The sequence below is a fragment of the Pezoporus flaviventris genome, unplaced genomic scaffold (genome assembly GCF_033815535.1).
Source record: "Pezoporus flaviventris isolate CSIRO_AGI_PZ_B2104156 unplaced genomic scaffold, CSIRO_AGI_Pfla_v1 ptg000059l, whole genome shotgun sequence".
NCBI classification, from domain to species: domain Eukaryota; kingdom Metazoa; phylum Chordata; class Aves; order Psittaciformes; family Psittacidae; genus Pezoporus; species Pezoporus flaviventris.
Window position 1 is genome coordinate 3,469,636 of NW_026892607.1, and position 13,420 is coordinate 3,483,055.

General features: G+C 46.3%; 1 protein-coding gene across 4 annotated transcripts in view; it reads left to right on the forward strand.

The window, feature by feature from the left end:
- Positions 1-1,623: 1,623 nt before the first annotated feature.
- TNNI3K (TNNI3 interacting kinase) overlaps positions 1,624-13,420 on the forward strand; it is a 45,036-nt gene continuing 33,239 nt past the window's right edge. For 2 of the 4 annotated variants that reach the window (XM_061469778.1, XM_061469779.1), the window contains exons 1-5: positions 1,624-1,847; positions 2,456-2,564; positions 6,188-6,273; positions 7,767-7,864; positions 11,478-11,588. In XM_061469778.1, the coding sequence (XP_061325762.1) occupies positions 1,808-1,847; positions 2,456-2,564; positions 6,188-6,273; positions 7,767-7,864; positions 11,478-11,588 (444 nt within the window). In that variant the 5' untranslated portion in view covers positions 1,624-1,807. The remainder of the gene's footprint in view (positions 1,848-2,455; positions 2,565-6,187; positions 6,274-7,766; positions 7,865-11,477; positions 11,589-13,420) is intronic. The other 2 variants (XM_061469777.1, XM_061469776.1) reach the window with 2 other exon arrangements.

A 13,420-nucleotide genomic window follows, 5' to 3' on the forward strand; every position in this document is an offset into this window, starting at 1 on the left:
AGGTATTTTCTGCTTTAAAGTATATCATTTTATCTCTATCTCATGGAAACTTTATGTACTTACGTTATAAAGTTGCTGTATTAAAATGTGTTTTCTGTGCAAAAGTGAACAGAACTTTTCCTGGGGTTTGGAGTCTGTCCTGTCCCTGTCATGGTCGGCTTGGTCTGAATGGAAGAAAATTCTGTTCCTCAGGCACCCAGGAGCACCACAAAGTGTTTTGTCACTTCCAGGTCTGTTTTTTCTCCTGGCATTTCACAGAATCCCAGCCTGGTTTGGGTTGGAAGGGACCTTAAAGCTCCTCCAGCTCCAACCCCTGCCACAGGCAGGGACCCCTTCCACTGGAGCAGCTTGCTCCAAGCCCCTGTGTCCAACCTGCCCTTGAACACTGCCAGGGATGGGGCAGCCACAGCTTCTCTGGGCACCCTGTGCCAGCGCCTCAGCACCCTCACAGGGAAGAGCTTCTGCCTAAGAGCTCAGCTCAGTCTCCCCTCTGGCAGGTTCAAGCCATTCCCCTTGGCCTGTCCCTGCAGGCCCTTGTTCAAAGCCCCTCTCCCGGTTTCCTGCAGCCCCTTTAGGCACTGGAAGGAAAACAAGCAGTGCTTGGCTAATGACAGCAGTGGGAGAGGAGATACCTGCCTGGGTGCTGCATCCATTGCTTGGGTGCTCATCACCAGCGCACTCGGTTGCTTGGCAACTGGACGTGGAGTATCCATCACCAAGCTGGTTCCTTCTTGCAAATGTTTTGTTGAATATCACAGAGTGTGCTGTCAAAGCAGGTCAAAGTCTTCCGAAACACATCCTGGCTTAATGGGCAGATCAGTGCAAATAAAGGGATGAGCTCTTGCTGTGCCAGGAGCTCTCAGGGTGCAGGTTTGTTTGCAGGGGGATGCAGCAGGGTGAGGGGGTGTGTGTGTGTGTGTGTGTGTGTGAGTTACATAGTGTTGTCTTCTTGCCTGAAATCCTTCACTGAGAAAACTACCCACTTGAACACAGAGCAGCTGCCAAGGTCAGTTAACACACGTTAAATATAGAATAGATACATGCACAAATACAAATACATAGATATTTACAAATCTATGGGTCTATTTCTGTGTCTATTTGTACATGTATATGTGGATAAAATAAGTTTTTAAAAGCAATAGAAGGAGGAAAAGAGGCACCTACAGAGACCAGCATAAACCCCACAGCTGGCTGGGGCAATAGGTGTGATGTAGTTCATTCCATTTGGAAGAAAAGGGAAGGAAAAGGATGCGAGGAGGGCAGGCTGTGGCTGAGCAGACCTGTGCTGACCACGTTACCTGAAGACATTCATTTTGTGAGAGTGACAAACAGGTTATTTCACTGTTAAACAGCCTTTCACCATTCTGAGGCACAGACTTTTGCCGTTAGGAGTTGAGATCATCTCTGGCCTCCCCAGAGTGGGGACCCCAGCACCCCTTGGGTATCCTGAAAGCACCCTTGGGAGTCAGCTTCCAAATTCCTCTTCCTCTACAAAGCTGGTAGCAAGCCGCTGGATTGCCCAGCTGCACCAGCACCGGGTGCTGAGCAGACGGAAGGAGATGGTTGTTTCTGTTGAAACAGGCACGGGCTGTGAAGGAAGCTGAGCAGGTAGCAGCGCTGTTCTGTGCAGCTGACCGCACAGGCTGTTTCCCTCCCTGTCATTGTTGCATGACATTCCAGTTGGCACAGGGGTTATTTTTAGGCAGAGACTATCAAAAGCATTTTTCAGGAGGACTGTCCCTGCTCCTGACCGAGGAATCACGTTACTGCGGCAGCTTTGCTGAAACAAGGAAGATAGATTGGACAAATGGGAAATTACAAGTCCAGACCGACCCAAACTTGCACTGGTAACGCATGCTGCTTTTTTAATGCCATTTACCAAACACCCATCTGCGAGAGGCAGGTGGGATTTCAGCAAATGCCTTTTACTCCTGGGCTCAAGGCTGCGGTGTTGTATTGTTCTCGGTTTACAAGAGAAAGGCTTAGCCCAAACCGCATGTGCAGCCTGGGAAAGAAGGCAGAAAGCCTCAAAGTAGATTTCTTTGTGGAGATATCATATTAACATAGATTATGCTGTTGCTTTAGCTTGTACTTCGTTAGAAAACCTTTAAACTGCCAACTCTTTATGCTGTGTGTCTATGCTCAGATTTAGGAACTAAGAACTAACAAATGCACCCTGAGGTTTAAGTTTGCTCTTGCTCCAGTTAGAATATTCCTGATATAAGGATTCAGATGTAGTACTTGTCAGTGAAACAGGTGTATGTGTGTCTAGATTGGTGCAGCAAGAACAGCTTACTAGCTGCAGTATTTAAACTTCCATACTTGAATAGAAAACTGTATGAAACGGTGCAACTGGGTGTTTAAACACCAAGCGCTTTGGTTACTGGGACATTATGCTTCATGGTTTTGATGTGTTTTGAAGTGTTTTATGAATTAGGTTTTTTTTTGTTGGCAGATGAATGGAAGAAAAAGGTAAGTGAATCCTATGCTATCATCATAGAGCGGTTAGAGGATGACCTGCAAATCAAAGAGAAGGAGCTGGCGGAACTGAAGCACGTTTTTAGGTAAAATACTCTGGAAACCTGCTTATTAATTTCTTTCACAGAAGTATCTGCCATTAAACAGCAATTTCAGTTTCAGGTGTTTGCTCATGGAAGGACTTTGTCATGTACAAATGCATGGTCTTTAATGTCTATTTCTGGGACTATGTCACAGCTCTGGGACAGAGCCCCGCAGCACAGTGCCAGAGGTAGTGACTGTTAATTACTGATGCCAGTATCGCACAGCAAATGCCTATGTACTGTGTAAGTTAGTCAGCTCTCACAGGCTGTCCAGCTGTGCTGGGTACTTCCCTGCTCTGCTGATGTGTTTCTTCAGGCAGGAACGTCGCTGAAGTCACAGATTTTCAACAAGCACAAGCAGGTTATCTTCTGAAAGTGCATTTCAAGTTCATGTTTGCAATTGCTTTCTCAGGGCAGCACTTGCCACCAACCAAGGTCACCCAAAGAGGTAATATATATTTATATGCTCATTATCAGAAAAGCTCAAATGCAGAAGCCACACAATTCAGTGACTGTGAGTGTGTGAAGATCAGGTGAATAATTCCAGACCCCAAACCCCCTTGGAAAAACAGGGGATTCTAATCAGAAATAAATCAGAAGCTCAAAAAAGCCCAACTGGTCTCATAAATCATTCACCGTGCGCACTGGCAGCACAATTGGCGCTGATGGAGCCTCGAAAGTGAAAGAAGACATTGGGCTTTCATGGACCACCTTGGCTGTGATCCACTAAAGTACTTCACTACTTGCCTCACTTTAAGCCTGTTTAGTAGTAAAACTAATATCTTCACAAAGTGGAGCCAGAGTTCTCTTTATTTTAGATAAGCAAAACAACTGAGCGTATGGTTACTGTGCTCAGCTCCTGCGTTAGGCATCAGGATAAAGAAAACCCAAACTTTGAGGTTAGCAGACTTTGGCAGCTCAGCTTACCAGTTTGTTGTAGGGCCCATCTAAGTCTCAGTAAGATGCCAGCCAAAATCTGCTTCTTAGAAAAAGAGCACTGCTCTTTCCCACAGAAGGGGTGAGAATTAATGGTACTGGTTAACACTGCACTGGAAACACTTGGTTTTGTAGTCAGGCTTGAGGAATCAGTGATCTCCTTTCAAAATGCCTTTACCCATGGGTATGAAATCAGGGCTTGTGGGTCTCTGACATCCAAACATGCCAGTGTTAGAAATCAATCTTGACTATCCAAGACCTGTTCTGCAGCAGCAGTGGCTATTTTGGGAGCTCTGCTCCTCACCAAAGCAGCACAGGAATTCGTAGCTTTTCCCCATTATTAAACCAAATTCACGTATTTAAAAGATTTAGGACTGAGAACCCAGGGGGTTGTTGCAGCGAAGGCAAAGCTCAGCTGGGGGAGATGAAATCAGAAGCTGCTCAAGCCCCTGCTCCGGAAGGTTTAGAACATAAGCAGGGTAAAAGTGACCCAGCCTGGCAGAGAGCTCCCAGCATCCCCCAGCATCCTCACTGCACTCAGTGGGCATCTCTCCAGTGCCACGGAAAACCCAACAGTTGCAGCAGAGAGAAGCACGTGTGTAGGCAGCACAGCACGTCTCAGAGCCTGGGTAAAAGCTGTCCCTGTTCTGTTCCTGGAGCTCAGAGCTCTCAGTGCCATGGTTTAACTAAAAATGCACCCTAGGAATGAAAAGTCGGGAGTTTGTTTCCCTAAATCATGCAATTAACTCTGAAGGGAATGAACTAGGAGGGCACTGAGGTAAAACCAGCCCTCTGTGGAGTCATTTGAGCTAGTTTTCATTTTCGGTATGGGCCTTTTAATCACAGTTTCTAACATATAAAACTGTCCTTGCAATATTTTCCCACAAAACCATTATTGTTTTGCCTGGTTGTAAGAACTCAGATTCAAATTGTACAGCAATAAAAAAGCAAACTGAAACTTTTCATTATACCTCGATTCAGGAGAAGAGGGAGATTTCAGTATCCAGCTTAAGGAACTTTCACATTCTGGAAGTTAAAACTGGTTCCTTCAACACAAACCCCAGAAAAATGAGGTGGTTTAACATTTCCAAATCAACATTATCATGCTTCATGCAGAAGAATAGGAAAACACAGGGTCTATTACTGGCTTAGAATGACCACACACACTGAACAAGCAGGATTTCCTTTATGATGGACTAAACTATGAGAAGTAAAGGGAAGTCTCTGGCTTTGCGCTTGAAATTCTGTTTAAATTGTTTAAACGTTTGTTGCAGTTCCCTTGGCTGCTGGGTCTTCTACCTTTATTCTATGAAACGCTTCATTTCTGAGCTGTGGCAAGTGTTGTATGACAGGATTTTGGTTTGACACGGGTCTGTAGGGACAGGCCAAGGGGAATGGCTTTAACCTGCCTGAGGGGAGACTGAGATGAGCTCTTAGGCAGAAGCTCTTCCCTGGGAGGGTGCTGAGGCGCTGGCACAGGGTGCCCAGAGAAGCTGTGGCTGCCCCATCCCTGGCAGTGTTCAAGGGCAGGTTGGACACAGGGGCTTGGAGCAAGCTGCTCCAGTGGAAGGTGTCCCTGCCCGTGGCAGGGGTTGGAGCTGGGTGAGCTTAAAGCTCCCTTCCAACCCAAACCAGGCTGGGATTCTGTGACAAGAAGCATGGAAATTGATGAACTATAAAATCAGAGGTTTTAACATTTTATGTATGTTGGGTTTTTTTTTGTAAAAAAGAGCAGAGCATCAGATACAGAAGCTGAGTGCTTTTTCAATGCGTCAGGCTTGACATGGAACCTGTTTAAGAGTTATTCTGTTGGAAATGTATTAATAACAATGACTTCACTTTAACTATTCACTTCATCTTTGTGTGGCCTGGGAAGCACTATGAAATCATGAAGCTGTAACACTTCACCAATAATGTGGAAGAAAATGAAACAATAAATGGAGCTTCACTTTGTCAGTGTCACAAGATGTGTGATCAGTTGTCTGAGAACTGTAAGCGCAGGGCTGCCTTTCCATAGTCCCCACAGGTCTCAGACACTCGTGGATCTTCTTAGGAGCTGGTGTGCCACTGGAACTGCAAATCCTCCACCAGAAACGTGGCTCTGGAAAGACTCCTTCGTTCCTTTTGCTTTTAATCATTGCCAGGTTTTGGTCTGAGCTTGGCCAACCCTCGTTCCATGTACATGCTCCCGTAGCGTTCCCATAGAACAGCTTCCGTGTGTTGGTGGTGTTCCTATGACCTCATTTGGGGAACACCAGCTTACCTTCTGAAAGGCCTTTTCTGGGTGTTCTCATTACTCAGCTCTTTTGCCTCCGGCTCTGTGCGTGCCCAGTGCATCGCTTCAGACCAAACACGCAGCTTTTAAACGATTCCTTGTTTATTATTGCATCAGTACGGAAGCTGGCTCTGCACAGATCTTTGATATTGCTAAGGAGTCTTTCCTCTTTTTTCTCTAATGGAGCTGAATTCAGGCTCCGCTGTGACTGAGCTGCGGGGTTGTTCAGAAAGCAGTAAATCTGGACTCCTGCTTGATGTCTGTCAAGTGTTTCCAGGCTTACTGAGTGCACACAGGGTAGAAATTGAGCTCCAGGTCTCAAAAACTGCACTGAGATTTCTGTTTGAAAGCTTTTCCAAATGACAGATGTGCGAGAGATGAAAACAGTGATCATCTGTAAACCCTCTTTTTGCAGCTCTGATGAAGCCTTCTGCAAAGTCAATCTGAATTACCGCACAGAAAATGGACTCTCTCTGCTCCATTTATGCTGCATCTGTGGGGGTAGGTATTTGAAATCCAGTGTTCCTTACACAGCTGTGGTTTTGGGTCTGACAACTGTCAGGAAGAGGGTGCTTTCAGGGAGCTTCCTTCCATGCTGTCCTTGCTGGCAGCTGGGTAAGCACCTCGCAGCATCACTCTAAGCCCCACTGCCGAAAGGGGGAATCAAGCTACACTGAGCCACATTGTGGCTGATGCTTCTGTCCAGCAAAAGGCTTGGTTGCTAATGTAGTGTGTTGTGCTTCAAGTGTTCAACTGATTCACAGCTTGCTGTACTCGCTGGTTCATCAATCCACTCTCATTCACTATTGCTCTACAGTGCTGTGTTCTGCACATGGCACAGACTCCAGGATAGGCTTTAGCAATCCTTTGCCATACCTACAACACTAATTTTTCCAGGGCAATGGAAATACCTGTATTTCATTTCACAGTGGTTAAAAGAAGAACAACCCAAATGCTTTAGTGACAAGTACCACCTGGTAGGAGTTTTGCAGACAGCAACTGAGGGTATGTGAGGAAAGAGTGCAGGATGTCTGCTAGGATGGTCATAAAAACACACTGATGGTGGAATTTTCCACTCCTGTCCACACTGCTGCTCTGATACCCATAGTGGGTCATTTGTTCATGCACGCACTTTGCTCTTGTTATACAAGAGCCAAAATCAGCTGAAAGCAAAGAGAATTTTACCCTCAGGTTTCAGCTCTGCAAGCACTAATAACACACATCATGGAGATTTGCTCTGTCTCGGTTCAACGCCATCATGAAGGAGGGCCTGATGCTGCATTGCTGAAAACCGATGGATCTTCACTCTCAGAGTGCAAGGTCATACCCAGATGTGACACCAGTGCCTGGTAACACTGGAGCCACTGGGGATTGCTAGAGGACATGTAAGAAAGCAGGCACTGCTCATTAACTCCACATGGTGTGTGAGCACTGGAAGGAAGGAGAGAACATAACAGGACTAACAATAACTAATACTGATTACTGTCAGCAGAAGGCAGGTCTGTGTTTTGAGGTCATCACTGTGCATCAGAAGGTCAGAGGAGGGCCAGTGCCCATGGTGACATTCAGCACCGTCCCCACACCAACTGTCCCTGTGGCAGTGTCATGTGGAGGGGGAGAGTGATGCTTCAGTTCTGAAGGGGCAAAGAGGGCAGTGGCTGAGGAGGCAGAGTCCAGCAGCATCTGCTGCTCTGTGCAGTGCAGCGTGGTCAGGATGTGACGCAGGGGTTTGCTCCTGTAGAGCTTCTCCTGTCCTTAACAAATCCCCATTGAAGTGTGGGCAAACGGCCAGGCTGTGGCCAGGTCTGCAGCTGCCCCTGAGGGCCAGGACGTGGTGCCCAATGCATTGGGAGGTATCAGATCTACTTCATGACTTGCCTCAGGTCAGCAGCTAAGCCACTGCTGCTCTTTGCTTCAGGCTCACACGGAAGGCTCTTACTTCATCTGCACGTTCTTCTCTGTACATGACTTAGTTTCCCTTTTTCTTTCTGAAGGTAACAAGTCCCACATCAGAACTCTCATGCTGAAAGGACTGCGCCCCTCCAGATTAACCAGAAATGGGTTCACAGCTCTGCACCTGGCAGCTTATAAGGTAAACTGAACTGGTGAAAGGAAATCAGAACCGAGCAGCTCATTTGTGTGAACCACCCGGTTGGAGTCTCTGGTTGCTATTTCTGGTGAAAACACAGATTTCACATTTAAAAACGCCCTGTAAAGAGCCCAGCACAGGGAATCAGCAGGTGTTTCTGCAGTGTCGTCCGTGAGGGTATGATCCTGCTTTGGAAATATTGATTAAATCATGCCATGCAACTCAAGATAGAGCAGTGCTCTTTTATGATCATAGCTGGTAATAGAAGCAGTCTCAAAAGAATTCATTTTGCAATTTTTCTTGTTTGCTGCTGCTTTGTTGTTCCCCCTCAGATTCCTCATTCAGCTTCAGTATTAATTTTCCTCACTATTATATTTATCTTTTGAGACTCAGCAATAACAGCAGCGAGGAATAAAGTGGACAGACAGCATTTTCTGAAAGAATTGTTATGATCCTTATTTTGAGATTGAGCATCTTAGAAACTGAATCCATGTGTGGCCCAGCCCCAAAAGCACCTGGATTTTTTAGGGGGAACTCAAATCAAATTTGGGAGCTTTTCTAGACTGTAATGGCCACGCTTAGATGTCCCATAGGTGCCATAAGCTCATACAGCCTCTTTCCTCTGCAGCTCTCATGGCAGATGCAGTTCCCATTTGCTGTGTGTTCAAAGCTGGTTAAGCAGGATGGCACCTGTGTGCCACCCCTGATCCATAAGTGGTGTTGCTAGAGGTCATGGAAGTGATAGACGGTCTTTAATCCAAACACCCAATTCCAGAGCAGCAGGAGTCATGGCAGTCTCTATCAATCCTCTCCAAAAGCTCACCTGTGGAGGAGGAGATGTTTTGCCTTCTGCCGGGAGATAATCTGGTGATTAGAATATTTGTCCAGAAAGAAGACAACGAAGTCTCTCCTGGAGAGAATTCAGCTCATATTGCCAGTCAGCACCTATGGCTGTCCCAGCGTGAGCATGCAGTCAGCTTCCCCATGGGGAGAGCAAAGGGAAGGCCTAACACAAGGTTGTGTAGGGACAGTGTTGCCTACAGGGCAACATGCGGGGCACATGGCACACGGTCCTCAGTATTATCTGTGCAAGGCAGACACTGGACCCCCAATGCAGCAATGGTTTTGCTGCTTAGAGGGCAGTAGGAAGGGAAGGAAAGAAGAGATGCAAGCAGCAGCATTTGTGCCCTAAGGTGGGAAGAAAGACACTGCCCTATCATCTCCAGCGTTTGTCGTGGACCAGCTGAGCCCGTTTCCTGCTCCACTTGCTGGATTTCATGAATCCCATCCTGGAACAATAACCTTGCCCCAGGTGTGTTCAGAGAGGTGTCCATCATGGAGCTGGATACCTGAAACTCACAATGTGCTGAGGATGCTGAGGATGCTCTGCAGCTCCATGTTTAACTGTGTATTTGTCCATGAGCCACCATCTCTCCTAGTTACTGTGCTATGAGCACTTCCTGTATCTTGCATTCTGTCTCGGAATTCCTGTGTTAATTTTACAGCCACTGGTACCCATTAGCAGTGCAGGCTATAAACTGATGACAATCAGCCAGTCTTATACATCATGGGGTGAGGTGTTTTACAGCAGTCATGAAAGAAACTTCCCCTGTGCTCAGTGTTGCATTATTAGCCAATTGCCTGGAAGAATTTCTCTGCTTTCTTTAATGTCAGTCTCAGGGAATGGTTTCCAATCAATAATTTAGCTGAAAAACCATTCCTTTGTTTAAAAGGAATTTTATATCAGATTTCCCAGGTGTTTTCATTACTTGGGAATAGTTTTGATTTTGCTATCAAATCTTGTTTTGTCTGGTTGCCCTGCACTGTATAGTTGATAAATCTCTTCTATCCACTTAGGCACAAAACTATATCAGACAGTCATTTGGTGTAATGTAATATCCAGTATCTTTTGCAGGTACCATGAAGCTAAGCAAACTAGTGTGAATCTGGGGATGTAAAGTAGAATGCAATATAACATTCCTCCCAAAAGTGACATTTTGAGACTTTAAATGACAGATTTTGTTGTATTCTAGTTCTTTTCTAAGTAAAACATAAAGGAGCCAACAGATACCTCTTAACAACAGTGATGTGCATTGAGGCAGGACAATTTCTTGTGAAAGTCCTTGCCTGCTGCTTACCTGCATTCTGGGTGGTTTTGTGGCATTTCCTCTGGGTAAAACAGAATTGGGAAACTGGGATGAGTCACTAACCAGAGCAGAACATTCCAAGGTAATTCAGACTCAGTCTGTCTTCCCAGGCAGCACAATATCCCACCCATTAGCCACCCAAGCACCATGTTTCGAGGTCTAAAACTATTTGATAGGGAAAATGATGTAAACTTTAACAGTCCATTGTTATCAAAGAGAAATTGTGGATTTCCTGAAAGCAGGAAAACCATTTCACTATGAACAAACTCACATATTTCAGCTGCTGCTTGTCTGGCACTGGCTCCTTCTTGCCCTTCTTCTAGTGACTACTTCAAAGAGGTAGAGAACAATGAGGAAGTTTGGAGCCTTTAGCACCTCTTTCACTCTTGAGCTGTGTGCCTTTCCTCTCCTGAGACAATGAAAACGGATTGGAAAAGGCTCATCTCTGGGCAGATCTCCAGGAAGGCGGAATTATTGTAGCTGTAGTTAGTGCAGTTAGAACAAGTGACGGTGAGCAAGGTGGTCTGGTTTCTCCTGCCAGCTCTGTCACTGCCCCCCATCATTTCACTTCTCTGTGTTTAGTGTCACTATTTGTGAAGCAGAATTTATTGCTGGTCACATTGCCTGTGCATTGTGACTCTTAATGTGTTTCTCAAGTTGATTTTTATTGCTACCATGTGATAGTGCCCATTGCTGCTGTTATACCTGCAAGAAGCCATAGCTAAACTGCGTGACAGGAGAGGAGTGAAAAACAAGCCTGCAGTTGAGAATGTGGCACTCATGTTACCCTGGGAGCTCCGCAGGTGCCCTTCTGCCATGTTAGCTGCTGTAACGTCCCGAACCCAGGACAAACATGGAGAACAGTTTGTGTCAGCACCTAATAATGGCTTGGAGACACAGATCTTTAATGACATCATGTAATCAGAATAAAGACTTTAGATGCAGGCTTTAGTTTAGCAAAGGAGAGACTTTTGGTGCCCAGGACAAATCCTCCCTCCACCTTTTCCTTGCACCCATGCTCCTGGCATCGCAGTCAGTCCCTTTGCGTGAAATAGAGCCACAGCCTGGTTTGGGTTGGAAGGAACCTTAAAGCTCATCCAGTTCCAACCCCTGGCAATGAGCAGGGACACCTTCAGCTAGAGCAGGTTGCACAGAACCACATCCAGCCTGGCCTTGAATGTCTCCAGGGACGGGGCATCCATCACCTCTCTGGGCAACCACCCTCAGTGTAAAGAATTTTTTCCTTGTGTCCAGCCTGAATTTCCCTCTTTTAGTTTAAACCCATCACCCCCCATCCTGTCACAACAGGCTAAAAGTCTCTCCCCGTTGTTCTTATAGACCCCTTTTAAGTACTGAAAGACCACAGTAAGGTCTCCAGGGGTCTCGGAGGTCTCGATACACAGACACAGCTCTGGGGCTCCTGTGGGAGCTGTGCCCAGCACTGACGTGTCGGCCCCGCTGCCTTTCAGGACAACACGGAGCTGCTGACAGCGCTGCTGCACGGCGGAGCTGACATCCAGCAGGTCGGGTACGGAGCCCTGACAGCCCTGCACATCGCCACCATCGCCGGCCACCACAAGGTACGCTGCCCCTCTGCTGCTGGAGGCCACCTCTGTGAGTGCAGATAGCAGCAGGTCGCTGTGTTTCAGGTTGATGCTGTTCCAGACAAAACTCAAGCTGGTTGGGTACAGCTGAGTTGCACTGAATGTTCTGTACCTTTGGGGGAACCCACCCCAGTGCGTGTGCTTTTACATGAACAAACATGCAGAGAGGACTCAGGTCTGTCTGTACACCTCTTACCTTTACATGAGTGCTTTAAAGTCTTGGCAATAAATGGCACTGCTTTCTAAACATCAGAAGTGTTAACCAACAGATAGCTGATGAAATGCACTCACTCATACATAGGCATTTCTGAACCTGGATAGGGAGCGAGGCTTCCAAACGCTGCCTCTTGAGTGTGAAGGAAGCACAGTAAAAGTCTCATTTCCTCTTGTAGGTGTCACGGGCTCTGCTGCAGAGCTCTGTGATTTTCGCTTCAGAAGGGGACAGAGGTTCTCCATGCAGAGCTATTTTGTACTTCGGATTAGTGCAGAGAAAGCTGTTGCCAGGGCAGGTCTAGTGTGAATCTCAAACATCCACAGTGATAAGCTTCCTTTGGAGACTTATCACTATGGGGAGCAGAGGGAGGAAAAGGGATGAGATTCCCTAGATACCCATAATCGGGCCCTTCCCTCTCTAGACCTGCTGTCAGTCATGAATCTGTTTCCTTATCACTTACCACCCCAGCTCAGTCATTTCACACTTCATCTCATTTCTGTCACCCTGGCAACAGCTCACTTGGTGTAATTTATTTATTACTTTAATCTCTTCAAGTACTGGGTGCGCAGTTACCTTGGTGCTGGGAGGCTCATGGCTCTAAAGGGACTCGCCAGTTCAGGTACTTACTTCACTTTTTATCTCCTTTGGGTCCATTAAGCAAGCAAAGATTTTGTCCTCTGCTTGAGTAGAAGTTTAAACTTACACAGGGGCTGGACTAATGTTTGGAGACAGAGACAGCAAGTTCTTTAAAGAGAGAGAAGCAGCAAGAGAATAACTAAGGACAAGGAAGGAAATGCAGGTGATGCCAATACCTGCCTTTACACTGTGAATTTAGTTGTGCGTTTTAGGCTTAGCCATTCCCTTCCAGTAGAAGAGTTTATCTGGGCTAGAACAAAACGTGTGTGCATTTGCAGCAGAGAAGAACCACCTCTATCTATGTGCATGGCAAGAAAGAAGACATGTCTTAGGAACTCCCAAGTTACAGCAGTCACTGAGCTCACTGACACAAAGAATGCCAGCTCTTCTGCTGCTGCACTCTCAGTCACCCATGCTGTTTACTATACATATGCATATACACATATAGAAATAGTTATACAGTATATGTGGAAAGAGAGAAAAGCTATTTCTCTTCAAAGAGGCACTTTTGTTGGGGAATCGGTGACCTCTAGATATTCTCTGTGCTACCTCAGACAGCTGCTACCACTCACATACCTGCTCTGAGGACTGATGCGGCCGGACACTGAGGTTCAGCTGAGGCAAGGTGACAGTTCCTCATTTGTGCTGTTCAGATTGTCTTTAACTCCCTGCTTCTGATTAGCCTGAGGATCTGTCAGATCTCTGCACAAGTAGCAATATGCTACATTTCCTGTTTTATTTAGGCTTTCAAAGAGGCCGATAGATCTCTGCTGGAATTTGCAGCCAGGTTTTCATTTCCAGTGAAGATAATCCCGTAAGTGACTTACTTGGAAGACTTTGGAAATTGCACCAGGCACCCGTCGCAATCTTTTGCAACGAATACCTCCTAGTATTGCACCCTGTGCACCAACTGCACGTGTATGTGCATAGGGACATAAGTATGTGCATAGGGACAGTA